The 22,188-nt window shown below is 39.5% G+C and overlaps 1 protein-coding gene across 4 annotated transcripts in view; it reads right to left on the reverse strand.

Annotated features, from left to right (window-relative positions):
* The window catches only part of TTC28 (tetratricopeptide repeat domain 28), a 704,109-nt gene that overhangs the window by 184,868 nt on the left and 497,053 nt on the right, over positions 1-22,188 (reverse strand). For all 4 annotated transcript variants that reach the window (XM_034949042.3, XM_034949043.4, XM_057301024.2 and 1 more), the window contains one exon: positions 6,210-6,717. In XM_034949042.3, coding sequence (XP_034804933.2) covers positions 6,210-6,717 — 508 coding nt within the window. The remainder of the gene's footprint in view (positions 1-6,209; positions 6,718-22,188) is intronic.

A 22,188-nucleotide genomic window follows, 5' to 3' on the forward strand; every position in this document is an offset into this window, starting at 1 on the left:
CAAATAAACAATCTAATGATGCATCTTAAAGGACTAGAAAGCAAGAGCAAACCAAACCCAAAATTAGTAGAGGAAAAAAATTAAGATCAGAGCAGAAATAAAATTAATTTGAAATTAAGAAAATACAAAAGATAAATGAAATAAAAGTTGGTTGTTTGAAAAGTTAAACAAAATTGACAAACCTTTAGCCATACTAAGAAAAAAAGAGAGCAGATACAAATTAATAAAATCAGAAATGAAAAATGAGACATTGCAACTGATAATTGATACTGCAGAAATCCAAAGGACCATTAGTGGCTACTATGAGCAACTATACACCAATTAAGTTGGAAAATCTAGATGAAATGGACAAATTCCTAGACACATACAACCTGCCAAGATTGAACCATGAAGAAATCCAAAACCTGAACAGACTGACAACAAGTAATGAGATTAAAGCTGTAATAAAGTTTCCCAGTAAAGAAAAGTCCAGGACCTGATGGCTTCATTGATGAATTCTAACATTTAAAGAGGAACTAATACCAATCCTACTCAAACTCTTCCAAGAAACAGAGAAGAGAATACTTCCAAATTCATTCTATGAGGCCAGTATTACCCTGATACGAAAACCAAAGACACATCAAACTACAGGCCGATATCCCTGATGAATATTTATACCAAAATCCTCAACAAAATACTAGCAAACCAAATTCAACAATATATTAGAAAGATTATTCATCATGACCTAGTGGGATTTATCATAGAGATGCAAGGATGGTTCAATAAATACAAATCAATCAATGTGATACATCATATCAACAGAATGAAGGCCATTTCAATTGATGCTGAAAAAGCATTTGATAAAGTTCAACATCTCTTCATAAAAACGCTCAAAAAAACGGGATATAGAAGGAATATACCTCAACATAATAAAAGCCATATACAAGAGACCCACAGCTAGTATCACACTTAAATGAGGAAAATCTGAAAGCCTTTCCTCTAGTATCTGGAACACGACAAGGATGCCCACTTTTACCACTGTTATTCAACATAGTACTGGAGGTCCTAGCTACAGCAGTCAGACAAGAGAAAGAAATTTAGGACATCCAAACTAAAATGGAAGAAATCAAATCATCCTTGTTTGCAGATGACATGATATTATACTTGGAAAAATCTAGAGACTCCATCAAAAAAAAACCACTAGAACTGATAAAGTCCACAAAGTTGCAGGATACAAAATCAACATACAAAAATCAGCAGCATTTCTATATGCCAACAGTTAATAATCTAAAAAAGAAATAAGAAAGTAATCTCATTTACAATAGCCATACATAAAATTAAATGCCTAGGAATTAACCAAAGAAGTGAAATACCTCTATAATGAAAACTATAAAACACTCATGAAAGAAACTGAGGAGGACACCAAGAACTGGAAAAATCTTCCACATTCATGGATTGGAAGAATCAATGTTTTTAAAATGTCTATACTACCCAAAGCAATCTATAGATTCAATGCAATCCATATCAAAACACCAATGACATTCTTCAAGGAAATAGAAAAAACAATCCTAAAATTTACATGAAACCACAAAAGACCCAGAATAGCCAAAGCTATCCTAAGGAAAAATAAGAAAACTGGAATAATTTGAATCATTACCTGATTTCAAATTACGCTACAGAGCTATAGTAACCAAAGCAGCATGTAATGGTATAAAAACAGACACATAGACCAATGGAACAGAATAGAGAACCCAGAAACAAATCCACACACCAACAGTGAACTCATTTTTGACAAAGGTGCCAAGAACATACACTGAGAAAAGACAGTCTCTTCAATAAATGGTGCTGGGAAAACTGGATATCCATATGCAGAAGAATGAAACTAGACCCCTATCCCTTGCCGTATCTAAAAATCACATCAAAATTGATTAAAGACTTTAAATCTATGACTTCAAACTATGAAAGTACTATAAGAAAACATTGGAGAAAATCTCCAGGATATTGGTCTGGGCAAAAATTTCTTGAGGAATACCCCATGAGCACAGGCAACAAAAGCAAAAATGGACAAGTGGGATCATATCAAGTTAAAAAGCTTTTGAACAGCAAAGGATACCGTCAACAAAGTGAAGAGACAACCCACAGAATGGGAGAAAATATTTGCGAATTACCCATATGACAAGGGATTAATAACCAGAATATATAAGGCACTCAAACAATCTACAGGAAAAAAATCTAATAATCTGATTTAAAAATGGGCAAAAGATTTGAATAGACATTTCTCAAAAGAAGACACATAAATGGCAAACAGGCATAAGATCTGATCACCACAGAAATGCAAACCAAAACTACAATGAGATATCATCTCACTCCAGCTAAAGTGGCTTATATCCAAAGGACAGGCAATAACAAACGCTGGCAAGGATGTGGAGAAAAGGGAACCCTAGCACACTGTTGGTGGGAGTGTAAATTAGTACAACCACTATGGAGAACAGTTTGGAGGTTAATCAAAAAAAACTAAAAATAGAGCTACCGGCCGGGTGTGGTGGCTCATGCCTGTAATCCCAGCACTCTGGGAGGCCGAGGCAGGCGGATCACAAGGTCAGGAGTTCGATACCAGCCTGGGCAATATGCTGAAACCCCATCTCTACTAAAAAACTACAAAAATTAGCTGGGCGTGGTGGCGTGAGCCTGTAGTCCCAGCTACCCGGGAGGCTAAGGCAGGAAAATCGCTGGAACCCAGGAGGCAGAGGTTGCAGTGAGCTGAGATCACGCCACTGCATTCCAGCCTGGGTGACAAAGTGAGACTCTGTCTCAAAAAAAAAAAAAAAAAAAAAATAGAGCTACCATATGATTCAGCAATCCCATTGCTGGATATATACCCACAAGAAAGGAAATCAGTATGTCGAAGAGATATCTGTACTTCTATTTTTTGCAGCATTGTTCACAATAGCTAAGCTTTGGAAGCAATGTAAGTGTCCATCAACAGATGAACAGATAAAGAAAATGTGGTACATATACACAATGGAGTACTATTCAGCCATAGAAAAAGAATGAGATCCTGTCATCTGCAACAATATTGATGGTCATTATGTCAAGTGAAATAAGCCAAGCACAGTCAGACAAACATTGCATGTTCTCACTTATTTGTGGGATCTAAAAATCAAAACAATTGAAGTCATGGACATAAATAATAGAAGGATGGTTACCAGAGGCTGGGAAGGGTAGTGGGGGCACTGCAGGGAGACGTGGGAATGGCTAATGGGTATCAAAAGATAGAAAGGATGAAGAAGACCTACTATTTGATAGCACAACTGGATAACTATAGTCAATGGAAACTTAATTGTACATTTGAAAATAACTAAAAAGTGTAATTGGATTGTTTGTAACACAAAGAATAAATGCCTGTGGGATGGATACCCCATTCTCCATGATATGATTATTTCACATTGCATGCCTGTATCAAAATATCTCATGTACCCCACAAATATATATACCTACTATGTACCCACAGAAATTTTTTTAAAAAGGTTGGGGGTAAAAATGACAAAAGGACATATACAAAGAAATAACAGAAAAGAATCAAGGAACAAAATATGACAATTCCCACATTTAACAAGTGGCAATACAATGGTAAGGAGCCATTAAAATAATGTAGGATATCTGAATAATGAGATACAGGGAAGCCTAGGAGAGGAGGCAGAGTAAAAAAGGCAGCTTCAGAAAAGTATGTATGTTACAATCCAAGATTTGAAAAGGGAACACAATTTATACACACATGTATATATATACATATATGATTACACTGACATGTGTTTATGTATATAGTAAAAAGGTCTGGAAAGATTATAACCAAATTATTAACAGTAGTTGACTCTGAGGAGTGGGACAAGGGAAGATATTAATGTGAGGGGGTGAGCCTCCTTTTTCTATTTTATATATTTTTATATATTAAGAATTTTTTACAAAACTAAGTGCCACTTTTGTAACTTTTAAAAATTGTTTGTTTTTTGAAGGGAGCATCAAAAGCCAATGCAGAAGATACAGAAGGAGCAGCCACGAAGAAAATCAGGACAGTGGTGTTTCACAGAAACCTAGAGAGAAGAGAATTTCACAGAAAAATTAGCAGAGCATGTCAACTACTGATACTGATTAGGGAAATTTAGAAATGTCAAAAATCTTCTAACTCAGCCATGAAGAGATCACTGCTGATTTTCTGTCAGGGAAAAAACCCAAATATTTTTATATTAAACACCTCATGAGTCGAAGAGAAATCACAAATCAACTCAGAAGATTTTAAAAACCCAATAAAAGTGAACATAATACATAAAAAATTATGGGATGCAGGTCAAGCAGTGTTTAGAGAAAATTTTGTATCTGTAAATGCTTGTAATATAAAAAACAAAGAATCACCAAGTGCAGTGGCTCATGCCTGTCATCCCAACACACTGGAGGCCAAGGAGGGAGGATCGTTTGAGGCCAGGAGTTCGAGACTAGCCTGAGGAACATAACAAGGCCTCACTGCAACAACAAAACAACAAATGAAAATTAGCTGGGCATGGTGGCTGATGCCCACCATGGGCAGGTTGCTTGAGCCCAAGAGTTTCAGACCAGCTTGGGCAACATAGTGAGACCATGACTCTACAAAGAAAGAAAGAAATTAGCTGGTCGGGGTGGCATGCACTGCATCTATGGTTCTAGCTACTCGGGAGGCTGAGGTGGGAGGATCACTTTTGCCCAGGAGTTTGAGGCTGCAGTGAGCCATGATTGCAGCACTATACTCCAGCCAAGGTAACAGATGGAGACCCTGTCTCAACAAAGAAAGAAAAGGAAGGAAAGGAGAGGAGAGGAGGGGAAAGAGGAAAGGAAAGAGGACAGGACAGGACAGGACAGGAAAGGAAAGGAGGAAGGAAGAGAGGAATGGAGGAAGGGAGGAAGGGAGGGAGGGAAGGAGGGAAGGAGGGAGGGAGGGGAAGGAAGAAAGTTAAGAAGAAAGGAAGAAAGAGGAAGGAAGGAAGGGAGGAAGGGATGAAGGGAAGGAAGGAGGGAGGGAGGGAGGGAAGGAGAGAGGGAAGGTGGCTAAGTTTTACATTCTGCTGCTACTCATATCTGATAAGCATAACAATAAGGTCAACTTCTCTTTGTCCTCTCCCCGTCCTGAATCCCTATAGGCAAAGAACAAACCATGTGGTTCCAGGCACAGGGATAAGTTTAGCTCATACTTCCAAACACACCTTCCATTCATTATGTACCCACATCTGTTTGAATACAGGGATAAGATAATATCTTCTAAAAAACTGCCAGTTACCAATTACTTGTCTCTTACCGCTACATATAAATTCCCCCAAATTATAAATGTTTTAATTGTAACCAAGTACTATCAAAACAGTGAATGTAAATCTATCATCTTTAAATAGATCTTTCACAAAAATAATTTTGCATTTACATTAAAACTATTAATATTATTTTTTGAATACACATAATTTTGAGGAAAAAATGCATTTCCTGTGGGGTTAATTCACCAAGTAAAGAAATCCCTGTAAGCAAAAATCCTTTCATGTTCTCATCTATTGATGACTGCTTAGCAGCTTCTCTTTAATTTAAACCAAACATAGCCTATATCATCATTTCATGCCTCTTCTCTCTAATTAGATAAATCTAGTTGCTCTTCTCTCTCTGTACATTAAAAGGTTGGGATGTTTTGTTTTTCCAGTATCTCAGAATTCTAATCCTTACAGCACTATGATGACAGGAAGAATTGTGTGATTTAGAGAAGGCAGGATCCAAGGAAATATATCTAAAGAAAGAGGCCAGGTACGGTGGCTTATGCCGTAATTGTAGCACTTTGGAAAGCCGAGGTGGGAGGATTGCTTGAGCCCAGGAGTTCGAGACCAGCCTGGGCAACATAAGAAGACGCCTGGCTCTACAAAAAAATTTTAAAAATAGCCAGGTGTACTGGCGTGTGCCTGTCGTCCCAGCTACTCAGGAGGCTGAGGTGGGAAGATCACTGCAGTGAGGTGTGGTTGTGCCACACCATCCTTGGCCTGTGTACTCCATCCTCAGTGACAGATGAAGACCCTGTCTCAAAAAGAAAAGGAAAAGAAAAGAGCACCCACAATAAGGATATTCTTTTAAATATAAACACACAGATTCCTATAAAAGATAGTGATCTACTCCAGCTATTTCCAGCTCATGACTTTGACCTGGGCTCTTACAGGCAACCCTGTTCTTACCTAGATTGGAGGATGCTCGCCCCTCTGCAGCCCGGTCCTTGAGATCCTCAGCAATGCCCAGCTGCTGCTCATGGTATTGTTTAGCTCTCTCCAAATCCTGCATGCACCTGGCAGCATGGCCTAGTCCAGCATAGGCCCGCATCTCAATAGCCTTCTCCATCAACTCCTGTGCCAGCTCCAGGACATAGTTATGGTAAGACATGGCCTTGTCAAAGTTCCTCCGGTAGTGATAGGCACTGCCCAGGTTGCTATAGGCCCGGGCCTCTTCTCGCTTGTTCCCCAGGTCCTTGGCTATCTTCAGATGCTGCTCATGGCACTGCACAGCATTCTCAAAGTCACCCATGGCAATATACACAGCTCCCATGTTGCCAAGTTCTCGGGCTTCAGAAAGTTCATCTTTGGATTGCTTGGCAAGAAGAACACACTGTTTGTGACTGGCCAGTGCATTGGGGTAGTCTCCAATGGCTGTGTACACGTGGCCCAGACTGCTCAAGGCTGATGAAGCTGCCTGGAGAGAAAAGGATAAAGTGGAGAAATGAAAACACATCAGAATGGTTTTGGTATATTTTGGCAGATAAAATTTTACAGGTTGCAAGATGGCCGAATAGGAATAGCTCTAGTCTACAGCTCCCAGCGTGAGTGACGCAGAAGACAGGTAATTTCTGCATTTCCAACTGAGGTACCGGGTTCATCTCACTGGGGAGTGCCGGACAGTGGGTGCAGCGCACCGTGCATGAGCTGAAGCATGGCGAGGCATTGCCTCACCCGGGAAGCACAAGGGGTCAAGGAATTCCCTTTCCTAGTCAAAGAAAGGGGTGACAGATGGCACCTGGAAAATCGGGTCACTCCCACCCTAATACTGCACTTTTCCAATGGGCTTAACAAACGGCACACCAGGAGATTATATCCCGCACATGGCTCAGAGGGTCCTATGCCCATGGAGCCTTGCTCATTGCTAGCACAACAGTCTGAGATCAAACTGCAAGGCGGAAGTGAGGCTGGGGGAGGGGCGCCCATCATTGCCAAGGCTTGAGTAGGTAAACAAAGCGGCCAGGAAGCTCGAACTGGGTGGAGCCCACCACAGCTCAAGGAGGCCTGCCTGCTTCTATAGACTCCACCTCTGGGAGCAGGGCACAGACAAATAAAAGACAGCAGTAACCTCTGCAGACTTAAATGTCCCTGTCTGACAGCTTTGAAGAGAGTAGTGGTTCTCCCAGCACGCAGCATGAGATCTGAGAATGGGCAGACTGCCTCCTCAAGTGGGTCCCTGAACCCCGAGTAGCCTAACTGGGAGGCACCCTCCAGTAGGGGCGGACTGACACCTCACATGGCAGGGTACTCCTCTGAGACAAAACTTCCAGAGGAACGATCAGGCAGCAGCATTTGCAGTTTACCAATATCCACTGTTCTACAGCCACTGCTGCTGATACCCAGGCAAACAGGGTCTGGAGTGGACCTCCAGCAAACTCCAACACATCTGCAGCTGAGGGTCCTGACTGTTAGAAGGAAAACTAACAAACAGAAAGGACATCCACAACAAAAACCCATCTCCACGTCACCATCATCAAACACCAAAGTAGATAAAACCACAAAGATGGGGAAAATACAAAGCAGAAAAACCGGAAACTCTAAAAATCAGAATGCCTCTCCTCCTCCAAAGGAACACAGTTCCTCATCAACAATGGAACAAAGCTGAATGGAGAACGACTTTGACAAGTTGAGAGAAGAAGGCTTAAAATGATCAATGACGAGTTGAGAGAAGAAGGCTTCAGATGATCAAACTACTCTGAGCTAAAGGAGGAAGTTCGAACCCATGGCAAAGAAGTTAAAAACCTTGAAAAAAAATTAGACAAATGGCTAACTAGAATAACCAATGCAGAGAAGTCCTTAAAGGACCTGATGTAGCTGAAAACCACGGCATGAGAACTACGTGATGAATTCACAAGCCTCAGTAGCTGATGCGATCAACTGGAAGAAAGGGTATCAGTGATGGAAGACGAAATGAATGAAATGAAGTGAGAAGAGAAGTTTAGAGAAAAAAGAATAAAAAGAAATGAACAAAGCCTCCAAAAAATATGGGACTATGTGAAAAGACCAAATCTACGTCTGATTGGTGTACCTGAAAGTCATGGGGAGAATGGAACCAAGGTGGAAAACACTCTGCAGGGTATTATCCAGGAGAACTTCCCCAATCTAGCAAGGCAGGCCAACATTCAAATTCAGGAAATACAGAGAACACCACAAAGATACTCCTCGAGAAGAGCAACGCCAAGACACATAACTGTCAGATTCACCAAAGTTGAAATGAAGGAAAAAATGTTAAGGGCAGCCAGAGAGAAAGGTCGGGTTACCCACAAAGGGAAGCCCATCAGACTAATAGCTGATCTCTCAGCAGAAACTCTACAAGCCAGAAGAGAGTAGGGGCCAATATTCAACATTCTTAAAGAAAAGAATTTTCAACCCAGAATTTCATATCCAGCCAAACTAAGCTTCATAAGTGAGGGACAAATAAAATCCTTTACAGACAAGCAAATGTTGACAGATTTTGTCACCACCAGGCCTGCCCTAAAAGACCTCCTGAAGGAAGCACTAAATATGGAAAGGAACAACTGGTACCAGCCACTGCAAAAACATGCCAAATTGCAAAGACCATCCAGGCTAGGAAGAAACTGCATCAACTAACGGGCAAAATAACCAGCTAGCATCATAATGACAGGATCAAATTCACACATAACAATATTAACTTTAAATGTAAATGGGCTAAATGCTCCAATTAAAAGACACAGACTGGCAAATTGGATAAAGAGTCAAGACCCATCAGTGTGCTGTATTCAAGAAACCCATCTCACATGCAGAGACACACATAGGCTCAAAATAAAGGGATGGAGGAAGATCTACCAAGCAAATGGAAAACAAAAAAAGGCAGGGGTTGCAATCCTAGTCTCGGGTAAAACAGACTTTAAACCAACAAAGATCAAAAGAGACAAAGAAGGCCACTACTTAATGGTAAAGGGATCAATTCAACAAGAAGAGCTATCCTAAATATATATGCATCCAATACAGGAGCACCCAGATTCATAAAGCAAGTCCTTAGTGGCCTACAAAGAGACTTTGACTCCCACTCAATAATAATGGGAGACTTTAAACCCCACTGTCAACATTAGACAGATCAACGAGACAGAAAGTTAACAAGGATATCCAGGAATTGAACTCAGCTCTGCACCAAGCGGACCTAATAGACATCTACAGAACTCTCCACCCCAAATCAACAGAATATACATTCTTCTCAGCACCACACCACACCTATTCCAAAATTGACCACATGGTTGGAAGTAAAGCACTCCTCAGCAAATGTAAAAGAACACAAATTATAACAAACACTGTCAGATCACAGTGCAATCAAACTAGAACTCAGGATTAAGAAATTCACTCAAAACCGCTCAACTACATGGAAACCAAACAACCTGCTCCTGAATGACTACTGGGTACATAACGAAATGAAGGCAGAAATAAAGATGTTTTTTGAAGCCAATGAGAACAAAGACACAACATGCCAGAATCTCTGGGACACATTTAAAGCAGTGTGAAGAGGGAAATTTATAGCACTAAATACCCACAAGAGAAAGCAGGAAAGATCTAAAATTGATACCCTAACATCACAATTAAAAGAACTAGAGAAGCAAGAGCAAACACATTCAAAAGCTAGCAGAAGGCAAGAAATAACTAAGATCAGAGCAGAACTTAAGGAGACAGAGACACAAAAAACCCTTCAAAAAAATCAAGGAATCCAGGAGCTGGTTTTTGAAAAGATCAACAAAATTGATAGACTGCTAGAAAGACTAATAAAGAAGAAAAGAGAGAAGAATCAAATAGATGCAATAAAAAACGACAAAGGGGATATGACCACCGATTCCACAGAAATACAAACTACCATCAGAGAATACTATAAACACCTCTATGCAAAAAAACTAGAAAATCTAGAAGAAATGGATAAATTCCTCGACACATACACCCACCCAAGACTAAACCAGGAAGAAGTTGAATCTCTGCATAGACCAATAACAGGCTCTCAAATTGAGGCAATAATTAATAGCTTACCAGCCAAAAAAAGGTCCAGGACCAGATGGATTCACAGCCAAATTCTACCAGAGGTATAAGGGGAGCTGGTACCATTCCTTCTGAAACCATTCCAATCAATAGAAAAAGAGGGAATCCTCCCTAACTCATTTTATGAGGCCAGCATTATCCTAATACCAAAGCCTGGCAGAGATACAACAAAAAGAGAATTTTAGACCAATATCCCTGATGAACATTGATGCAAAAATCCTCAATAAAATACTGGCAAACCGAATCCAGCAGCATATCAAAAAGCTTATACACCACGATCACGTGGACTTCATCTCTGCGATGCAAGGCTGGTTCAACATACACAAATCAATAAACGTAAGCCATCATATAAACAGAACCAAAGAAAAAACCACATGATTATCTCAATAGATGCAGAAAAGGCCTTTGACAAAATTCAACAATGCTTCATGCTAAAATCTCTCTATAAATTAGGTACTGATGGGAAGTATCTCAAAATAGTAAGAGCTATCTATGACAAACCCACAGCCAATATCATACTGAATGGGCAAAAACTGGAAGCATTCCCTTTGAAAACTGGCACGAGACAGGGATGCCCTCTCTCACCACTCCTATTCAACATAGTGTTGGAAGTTCTGGCCAGGGCAATCAGGCAGGAGAAGGAAATAAAGGGTATTCAATTAGGAAAAGAGGAAGTCAAATTGTCCCTGTTTGCAGATGACATGATTGTATATCTAGAAAACCCCATCATCTCAGCCTCAAATCTTCTTAAGCTGATAAAGAACTTCAGCAAAGTCTCAGGATACAAAATCAATGTGCAAAAATCACAAGCATTCCTATACACCAAAGACAGACAAACAGAGAGCCAAATCATGAGTGAACTCCCATTCACAATTACTTCAAAGAGAATAAAATATCTAGGAATTCAACTTACAAGGGATGTGAAGGACCTCTTCAAGGAGAACTACAAACCACTGCTCAATGAAACAAAAGAGGGCACAACCAAATGCAAGAACATTCCATGCTCATGGATAGGAAGAATCAATATCATGAAAATGGCCATACTGCCCAAGGTAATTTATAGATTCAAGGCCATCCCCATCAAGCTACCACAGACTTTCTTCACAGAATTGGAAAAAACTACTTTAAAGTTCATATGGAACCAAAAAAGAGCCCTCATTGCCAAGTCAATCTTAAGCCAACAGAACAAAGCTGGAGGCATCACGCTACCTGACTTCAAACTATACTACAAGGCTACAGTAACCAAAACAGCATCGTACTGGTACCAAAACAGAGATATAGACCAATGGAACAGAACAGAGCCCTCAGAAATAATGCCGCATATCTACAACCATCTGATCTTTGACAAACCTGACAAAAACAAGAAATGGGGAAAGGATTACCTATTTAATAAATGGTGCTGGGAAAACTGGCTAGCCATATGTAGAAAGCTGAAACTGGATCCCTTCCTTACACCTTATACAAACATTAATTCAAGATGGATTAAAGACTTAAATGTTAGACCTATAACCATAAGAACCCTAGAAGAAAACCTAGGCAATACCATTCAGGACATAGGCATGGCCAAGGACTTCGTGTCTAAAACACCAAAAGCAATGGCAACAAAAGCCAAAATTGACAAATGGGATCTAATTAAACTAAAGAGCTTCTGCACAGCAAAAGAAACTACCATCAGAGTGAACAGGCACCCTACAGAATGGGAGAAAATTTTTGCAACCTACTCATTTGACAAAGGGCTAATATCCAGAGTCTACAATGAACTCAAACAAATTTACAAGAAAAAAACAAACAATCCCATCAAAAAGTGGGCGAAGGACATGAACAGACACTTCTCAAAAGAAGACATTTATGCAGCCAAAACACACATGAAAAAATGCTCATCATTACTGGCCATCAGAGAAATGCAAATCAAAACCACAATGATACACCATCGCACACCAGTTAGAATGGCGATCATTACAAAGTCAGGAAAAAACAGGTGCTGGAGAGGATGTGGAGAAATAGGAACACTTTTACACTGTTGGTGGGACTGTAAACTAGTTCAACCATTGTGGAAGTCGGTGTGGTGATTCCTCAGGGATCTAGAACCAGAAATACCATTTGACCCAGCCATCCCATTACTGGGTATATACCCAAAGGATTATAAATCATGCTGCTATAAAGACACATGCACACATGTTTATTGTGGCACTACTCACAATAGCAAAGACTTGGAACCAACCCAAATGTCCAACAATGATAGACTGGATTAAGAAAATGTGGCACATATACACCATGGAATACTATGCAGCCATAAAAAAGGATGAGTCATGTCCTTTGTAGGGACATGGATGAAGCTGGAAACCATCATTCTCAGCAAACTATCGCAAGGACAAAAAACCAAACACCACATGTTCTCACTCATAGGTGGGAATTGAACAATCAGAACACATGGACACAGGAAGGGGAACATCACACACCAGGGACTGTTGTGGGTTGTGGGGAGCAGGGAGGGATAGCATTGGGAGATATACCTAATGCTAAATGACGAGTTAATGGGTGCAGCACACCAACATGGCACATGTATACATATGTAAGAAACCTGCACATTGTGCACATGTACCCTAAAACTTAAAGTATAATAATAATAAAATAAAATAAAGAACCTGATTAAATTGGGGAATTTTAAAATAAAAACAGGAAGCACATCGTACTCTTAAAAAAAAAATTTTGCAGGTTGCTTGTAATTATCCAATCCAGTTGCTAATCGTACTTCTATCAGTTTTCCACAGACCTATGCAGAATTGATAAAGAACACATCCAAACAGCAAGTTCCTGATAAAAAACAATGGTACTTTAATCAGTAACTTTCTATACCTCATCTCCTATAAACAAGTTGTATAACATATAGTCTTCATTTTAAGGACTTATTGACATTTCTAACATTAATTATGATATTACGTCTCTGTTAATACCTATTAACCTCTGTCATATAGGAAAATGTATAAGAAAATGGAAATTAGGCCGGGTGCGGTGGCTCACACCTGTAATCCCAGCACTTTGGAAGGCTGAGGCAGGCGGATCACGAGGTCAGGAGGTCGAGACCATCCTGGCTAACACGGTGAAACCCCGTCTCTATTAAAAATACAAAAAAAATTAGCTGGGCGTGGTTGCAGGCACCTGTAGTCCCACCTACTCGGGAGGGTGAGGCAGGAGAATGGCGTGAACCCAGGAGGCAGAGCTTGCAGTGAGCCAAGATCACACCACTGCACTCCAGCCTGGGTGACAGAGCGAGACTCCGTCTCAAAAAAAAAAAAAGAAAAAAAGAAAATCGAAATTAATTACTACATATAACAGACCACAGGAAATTCACAGGAGAAATCCATGCTTGGCTTTTTGCACTCCTGGGAATGTCTCTCTTCTTGTCTTCTTCCACGGTAAATGGATATCTTAATGGTAAGAGAGATGTTTGCCATGATGACTGATGATTCTGTGACCGAAGGCTCACTGGAGAGGGTCCTGCTCTCTTATCTTTGTTCCTTCAATGCAACTTCATCAGTGTTGGTTACTCTGGAGGGCTTAGATTTGGATGAGTCTCAGAGGAAAAAAATGGGTGGGTTACAACCTGTACTGTACTCTGAGTGGGGTGGTCTCCATTAAGCCTCACCACCCCCTCTCAGGCTCACCCGGCTCTTCAAGCATTTCTTTTCCTGCCTAGAAGCGCTTCTAACCCCAGCCTCTCTGTGCAGAGAGATGCCATCTTCCTAGGCCTCTCACATTGCTTGCCACTCATTCTTTTTTTTTTTTTTTTTTTTTTTTTTTTTTTTTTTTTTCTTATTTTGGCCAAGGAAAAGCATGCAAACCCTTTTTGTCTTAAAGGTTTTAATGAAACTGACTCTATGCTGGTGTACTGAACCACAAAGGGACAACAAAAATACAGGAGATGTTACATGGTTTCTAGAATCTTAACAAATACTTAACAGTCTTATATTCTAGTCTTTGGTTTCCAATTTATTTGCAGATATAAAAGGGAAGTTATGCTGGGATTTTTCTGCCCTTCTTTTTATCCTAAAAGTTGGAAGCTTGCCTACCCTTTCTTTCCTTCATTACCAGCCTATGGCTAGAGCCATGTGGCTGCCTTTCTTCATGAAGCTCCCTCTTAGTAAGTGAGCATGTGATCCTGCGAGAACAAAGGGTGTACTCTGTTACACATAGGCAAGTAATTTTTCTAAGGGCCTCCTGGCTAGGGAATAACAATGAGGGGATGCTGTCCCTCCTGGAGTAAGGGCATTTCTTTACGAAATGTGTTCTATGTCTGTGCACTTCAGAACACTTTTATTAATATTTTATAGATATGAGTGATTTTCTACCCTATTTTCTTTGCCTGTGAAATGGCAGTTCTTGATCAAAATGACTGAGGAAACTTTTTAAAATAGTGCTTGCAAATGACATATTTGCAAAAAAAAAGCCCCATATTGTTTTAAGTTGCTTTTATCATTTCACAGATGTTCTAACAAAAAGACTTAGAAAATAGAGAGGAAATAAATACTTAGAAATTTACTTTTCTGTTTCTTTTTTTCTGAGTGGTAGAGAGCAGAAACAATTCCACGCAAGTCACAATGCTGCAGCAGTGTGCTTCTGGCAGAAGCAGCAATGAAGTCAACAAAGAGCATGTCACTTGGTTGTGTACTGGCCTCAGGTTCCTACTTTGTGAGCCTCTTTGGGGCTGAGGTTAGGACTTCATGTCAGCACATTGTACAAGGAACTTTCTACTGCTTCCATCTCCACCCATACCCTATCCCCCAAATCTTTTCTTCCTCCTTTGCTGCAGGCCTGGAGACTCAGCCTCTTTCCTCTACTTCAGTAGTTGGCCCTCCCCACCTTATTCTTTGTGGGTTCTTCTCCACCACCTGGCTAGGGAGGACACAACCCACTCCCACCCAGAAATCTTTGTTACCCTCAAAGCGAAACATGCAGGCTCTTTGACTATGCAGCTAGTGTAGCTTAGAATCAGATACACTTTGTTCAGAACTGCACTGCCCTTTACTAGCTCAGAGAGCTTTAGCAGCTTAACTTCTCTGAGCCTTGGTTTTCCAGACATTTTTAGGCCAAAGCAGCAAGCCAGGAACAGAGAATTTTCAAACCCAGCCATGAGCCCCTGTCAAATATGTAAACCATAAATAATTCACTAGATAATTCCAAATAGTAGATCTGGTTGGAGGCAATGAGCCTTTGAACACTGCATAGGATGGATTTATAAGTCTCAGGGCAGGCACAACACCCCAGGCGTCGCTGTTCTCAGGAACTTCTGGTTTATGGCAACTCCAAATGATAGCCCTGGCATCTTCTGCTTCTGGTTCTTCATTTCTCTAAATGCCACGGAGACATAGGAGCTGCTTACTAAAGCTCTCTGAACATAAGGAAGGGAATATTTGGGCATTTCCCCTCTGGGGTGTGGGAGAAAGAGGGAAAGACTATTACATTGGCTCTTTCCTGGCATCCTCCAGTTACCAGGCAGTGCTGTCAGGCTGGGACTCTCTGTGATGGGTGTCCTGGAAGTCAGTATCTCTAGAAAGGATGTAATTTATGAAGCACACATCATTGCCTCTGAAACTAGAGAGGCAGCTTGCTATACTATAAGAATGGAATAGGATTTAGCATCAGAGGCCCTGGCTATGTAACACTAATAAGTATTTTACTTCTTCACTCCTGTTTTCTCTATTTGTAAAATGTTGCTAATGACAATACTGTACATACTTCACAGGGCTGAGATGGCATCAGATGAAGCAGTGCATGTGAGTGCCTTCAGTAAACTATAGAGTGCTCTGTGAATGCATCACTAAGGTGTGGATGGATGTTTTATGATTGCAAGACGGCTAGGCTGAGTTCTGCTACCAAGCAGAAGCTAGTAATGGCAACTGAAAACATCAATCATTATGACCAAACATCTATATTGCTGTCAGTTGCTACAGGAAATAAAGTCCAGTATTTTACAGCCCCTGGGCAAATAACATGTGATGATACTCATCAGCTAAGTGAATCACAAATTAATCACTTGTCTTTGTTCCTGTTCCTGTAGAATAAGCTTAGATCTGAAACGTGGTTTCAGGCTGTTAATGAGAATCTGAAGACCCACTATCTATGGGGAATCACAGGCCCCACCTCAAGCAGATGCTGCATTTGCCACTAAGGTTCATGCTGCCTTTGTATATTAATCTCTTTGAGATTTCTGTGCTAAAATAGCAGCAGCTGCTTCCCACAGTGGAAATACTCTGGAACATCTGTATTTGAATACTAAAATGCATACAAACAGTTATGCTAACAAACTATCTAGTTGGAATAAGACAACACTTTTCTCTTTCTACAAGATATAAACTACTCATGTTCTTGCCAAAATATCATTTCCAGCTGCAGATTTAGGCGCATAAGAGTCAGTCACCTCTTGCTCTGTGACCTGAATATTTGCAGAAGAATTGCATCTGACAAGTTAGATTCATGGGACATAAAACCAGAGTAAGAAATTTGTTCATATTTCTTCAAACCACCTTTTAAAGGTTTTTAGTTTGAGAAATAAAGTTTAAACTACTCAAACTATAACCACATCGATGACACGATAAATACCATTAAATATTATGCTGAAGATTTAAACACGTTTTCCTTCCATCTAGCATGTTTTTCCCTTACCATATGTATTTTTCATAAGGGTTATATTTTGTGGGAGGATTACATGCTTACAGTGTTATACACAGAATATTCAATATAATTGCTGATTGATTCACTACATGTCATTGGAAAAATGGGAAATGTACCTGCGGCTAGTACCAGAAATATTGCATTTCTCTTTTCCTGCTCAAATCTACATGCTCCATGTATTCTCTGCCAGTTCAGCGCCCATAAACCAAAGTCCTAGATTAACTACCCACAACCCAATAGGAAGAAATACATAGAAGAATAAGGATAGACTCTGGAATCAGGCACACACTGATTCAAATAACACACTGTGATAACACACATTTGTAACATCTTTGAGACTTAGTTTCCTCATCTGTGAAATGGGAATATTAATATCTCACAGAGCCTTCATGAGTACTAAATAATACAGTATTTATAATGACCCTGGTTCAGAACTCAGCAATAAGATGCTCAAAAATTTTAGATTTTAGTTTTTCTTCCTATCCCAACCAAGATAATACTCACTTAGCTTTTATTCATTTCAAAGATGTGATAGAAGATAACCAGAAAATAAACCATAAGGTTATGTCACCACAACTAAAAAGACAACACAAGAAGTTTGCCCCAGTGATGGTCAAAAATGTCATCAACTTCGTACACTGAAGACCAGCATATGATTCATACTGCTCTTCTGCAAATATATGCATAAGAAAATTCACCCTTGTAGCGCAGCACCACTGGTGGGCACCTGTAATCCCAGTTACTTGGGTGGCCGAGGCAGGAAGACTGTTTGAGCCCAGGAGTTTGAGGCTACAGGGAGCTATGATCACGCCACTGCACTCCAGCCTGGATGACACAGCGAAACCCCATATCTTAAGAAAAAGAAAAACTAAGAAAAATCCACCCTTTACTTGGGACATTTTGGAATCCAACACATATCTAACACATAATTCAACACATGTACAATTAGGTGTATATCCAACACATAATCTTGGTAAATATACTTCACTTCAAGCAGTGAAAGTTTAGGCCGGCATTGGAGTGTTTGGGGTCTGTTGTTTGGTTCCTTTCTTTCTTGCATTCAAGAAAATTGTTTAGGCCCAGAAATAAATTCATGTACCTATAGCCAACTGATTTTTGACAAAGTTGCATGCATTGGAAAATAAGGTAGTCTCTTCAAAAAAAAAATAAGTACTGGGAAAATTTAATATTTGCATGCAGAAGGATGAGACTAGACTCCTTCTCTCACCATATACAAAAATCAATTCTAAATAGAATAAGGACTTAGCTATAAAACCTGAAACTATGACACTGCTAAAAGAAAACACTGAAAAAGCTTCAGGATATTGGGCTGGGCAAGGATTTTTAAAACATGAGCTCAAAAGCACAGGCAACAAAAGCAAAAACAGATAAATGAGATTACCTCAAACTAAAAACTTTTCACAGCAAAGGAAACTCTTAAGAGAGTAAAGAGACAACCTATACAATGGGAGAAAATATTTGCAAACTATACACCTGATAAGGGGTTAATATCCAGAATATTTAAGGAACTTAAACAACTCAACAGGACAAAAACAAAATAACCCAATTAAAAAATGGGCAGGCCAGGCCTGGTGGCTCATGCCTGTAATCCCAGCAGTTTGGGAGGCCAAGGCGGGTGGATGCCCTGAGGTCAGGAGTTCGAGACCAGCCTGGCCAACATGGTGAAACCCCATCTCTACTAAAAATACAAAAAATTATCCGGGCACGGTGGTGCATGCCTGTAATCCCAGCTACTCAGGAGGCCGAAACAAGAGAATCGCTTAAGCCAGGGAGGCAGAGGTTGCAGTGAGCCGAGATGGCACCACTGCCCTCCAGCCTGGGCAACAAGAGCAAAACTCTGTCTCAAAAAAAAATTAAAAAATGGGCAAAAGACCTTAATACACATCTCTCAAAAGAAGACATACAAATGGCCAACCGGTATAAGAAAAAAAAATGTTCAACATCACTAATCAGGGAAATGCAAATCAAAACCACAATGAAATACCAGTTACAACGGCTATTATAAAAAAGATACATGAAAACAAGTGTTGGTGAGGTTTTGGAGAAAAGAGAATGCTTATTCACTACTGGTGGAATTGTAAACCAGTACAACTATTATAAAAAACAATGTGGAAGTTCCTCAAGAAACGAAAAATAGAACTACCATATGATTCTGCAATCCCAATACTGGTTATATATCCAAAGGAAATAAAATCAGTATGTCAAGGAGATTACCTGCATTCCCATGCTCACTGTAGCACTATTTACAATGGCCAAGATAGGGAATCAACCTAAGTGTCCAAAAAGGGATGAATGGATAAAGAAAATGTGGTATACATATACAATGAAATATGATTCAATAATAAGAAGACTAAAATCCTGTCATTTGTGACAACATGTTCGAACCTGGAGAACATTGTGTTAAGTGAAATAAGCCAGACAAAGAATGACAAATTATGCATGATCTCATTCCTATGTGGAATCTGAAAAAAAAAAGTTGGTATTATAGAAGCAGAGAGTAGAACAGTCCTTGCCAGAGACTGGAGGGGAAGAAAAAAGGGAGGATTCTGAGGGGTTGGTTAAAAGGTACAAAGTTACAATTAGATGGGAGGAATAAATTCTGGTGTCCTACTGCACAGTAAGGTGACTATGGCTAACAATAAAATACTGTATATTACAAAACAGCTAGAAGAGAAGCTTTTGAATGTTCTCACCACAAATAAATGATAAATGCATGAGGTAATGGATACACTACTATGACTGGATTATTATACAACATAGATATGTATCCAAACATCAAATTGTACACCATAAATATGTACAATTACAATGTATCCACTAAAAAGAGAAATACATTTTTTAATGAGAATTCTCCAGACTCACATAAATATAATAACTAATCTTTGACAGGGTACAAAGGTAGTTACATGGAGAAAGGATAGTCTTTTCAACAAATGGTGCTAGAACAACTAGACATCACATGCAAAAAAATGAATTTAGACACAGACCTTACACATTTAACAAAAATTAACTGGAAATGGATCAGACCTAAATGTAAACTGCAAAGCTACAAAATTCCAAGAAAACATCAGAGAAAATCTACATGACCTTTAGATATAAGACCAAAAATATGTTCAATGAAAGAAAAAATTAAGTTGAACTTCATTAATATTTAAAACTGTGTTATGCAAAAGATACTGTTAAGAGAATGAAAAGTCAAGTCACAGACGGCGAGAAAACATTTGCAAAACACATAAATGATAAAAGACTTATATCAAAAATATAAAAGCGCAACAAGAAAACAAACAATTAAAAAATAACAAAATATCTGAAGAGACAGCTCATTAGAGAAGATATGCAGATGGCAAGGAAGCATACGGAAAGATGTTCAACATCATATGTCATTAGGGAATGGCAAACTAAAACAACAATGAGATACCACTACATACGTATTAGAACAGCTAAAATCCAAAAGAACTGACAATATCAAATGCTGACAAGAACATGGAACAATAGAAACTCTCATTCATAGTCAGAAGGAATGAAAAATGATACAGCCACTTTGGAAGACAGTTGGGCAATTTCTTAGAAAACTCAACATGGTCTTACCATGTGTTCCAGCAACTGTGCTCCCATGTATTAACTCAAATGAGTTGAACACATGTCCACACAAAAACCTGTGCATGACTGTTTATAACAGTTTTATTCATAATTGCTAAAAACTGGAAGCAAATAAGATGTCTTTCAAAAGGTGAATGGAGAAATAAACTGTGGGATATCCATACAATGGAATATTATTCAGGGCTAAAAACAATGGTCTATCAAGCTGTGAAAAGACATGAAAGAAATTTTAAATGTATACTGCTTAGTCAAAGAGGCTTGTCTAAAAAGGCAACATATTGTATGATTTCAACTATATTACATTCTGAAAAAGTCAAATGTATAGAGAGAATAAAAAGATCAGCAGTTGCAAGGGAGTTGGGGGAGTGGAGGACAGATGGAGCACAGGGGATTTTTAGGGCAATGAAACTATTCTGCATGATAATACTGGACACATGACATTATAAATTTGTCAAAACCCACAGAACTGTACAATACAAAGAGTGAACCCTAATGTAAATATTGAACTTTAGTTAATAATTATATATCAATATTGGTTCATCAGTTGTAATAATGTACCATACTAATGCAGGATATCAATAACAGGAGAAAATGACTAGGGGAGAGAGAAAGGGTATGTGGAAACTCTATACTATTTGTTTAATTTTCTGTAAACCTAAAACTGCTAGAAGAAAAGTATATCGGGCCGGGCACGGTGGCACATGCCTGTAATCCCAGCACTTTGGGAGGCTGTGGTGGACAGATCACCTGAGGTCAGGAGTTCGAGACTAGCCTGCCTAACATGGTGAAACGCCGTCTCTACTAATAAATAATAATAAAAAAAAAAATTAGCCAAGCCTAGTGGCGCATGCCTGTAATCCCAGCTACTCAGGAGGCTGAGGCAGAATAATCACTTGAATCTGGGAGGCGGAGGTTGCAGTGAGCCGAGATGGCACCACTGCAAACCAGCCTGGGCAACAAGAGTGAAACTCTGTCGAGGGAGAGGAACGGGGCGGGGGAGGGGGAGGTAATTTGAAAGTATATAAATTGGAGTTTTCCTCCTTGGGGGAATGGCTAATTCTAGGAAATGGAAACAGCATGATCAAAGACACAAAGTATGTCGGAGTGTGTTATGATTGGAGAATAAGAAGGCATTTATACCTGGGAGCAGGGGTAGTGGCTGGAGAGGAGTTTGTAAAGGTAAGTTTAGATGAATTCTGTCTGTCCACCAGTTTGTAAAATCTAAAGCATTTTTCATATATGTTGTTTCATTGATCATTATAATAAACCTTTTAAGTGTACGTTATTATTACACCCATTGGTGAGATAAGGCTAGACTCAAAGAGGCAAAGACTCAAAGAGATAAAGTGGCATATCCAAAAGTACACAATTAATAACACCACCAGGGTTCAGATCCACATATGTGAGACTCTAGCCCTTCTGCTCTTTTGACTACATAGTTTAGCCTCTATTGATGAATTTGCAATCCCCACAGATGGGGAATGGGAACCACAAAAGGTTTAAGTGGGGAAGCGACATGACCATTTGTACTTTCACATATTTCCATGGAGTAGACGAAAACTAGGAAGATCTGTAATAA

Source organism: Pan paniscus, chromosome 23 (assembly GCF_029289425.2).
Source record: "Pan paniscus chromosome 23, NHGRI_mPanPan1-v2.0_pri, whole genome shotgun sequence".
In the NCBI taxonomy this organism is placed as follows: domain Eukaryota; kingdom Metazoa; phylum Chordata; class Mammalia; order Primates; family Hominidae; genus Pan; species Pan paniscus.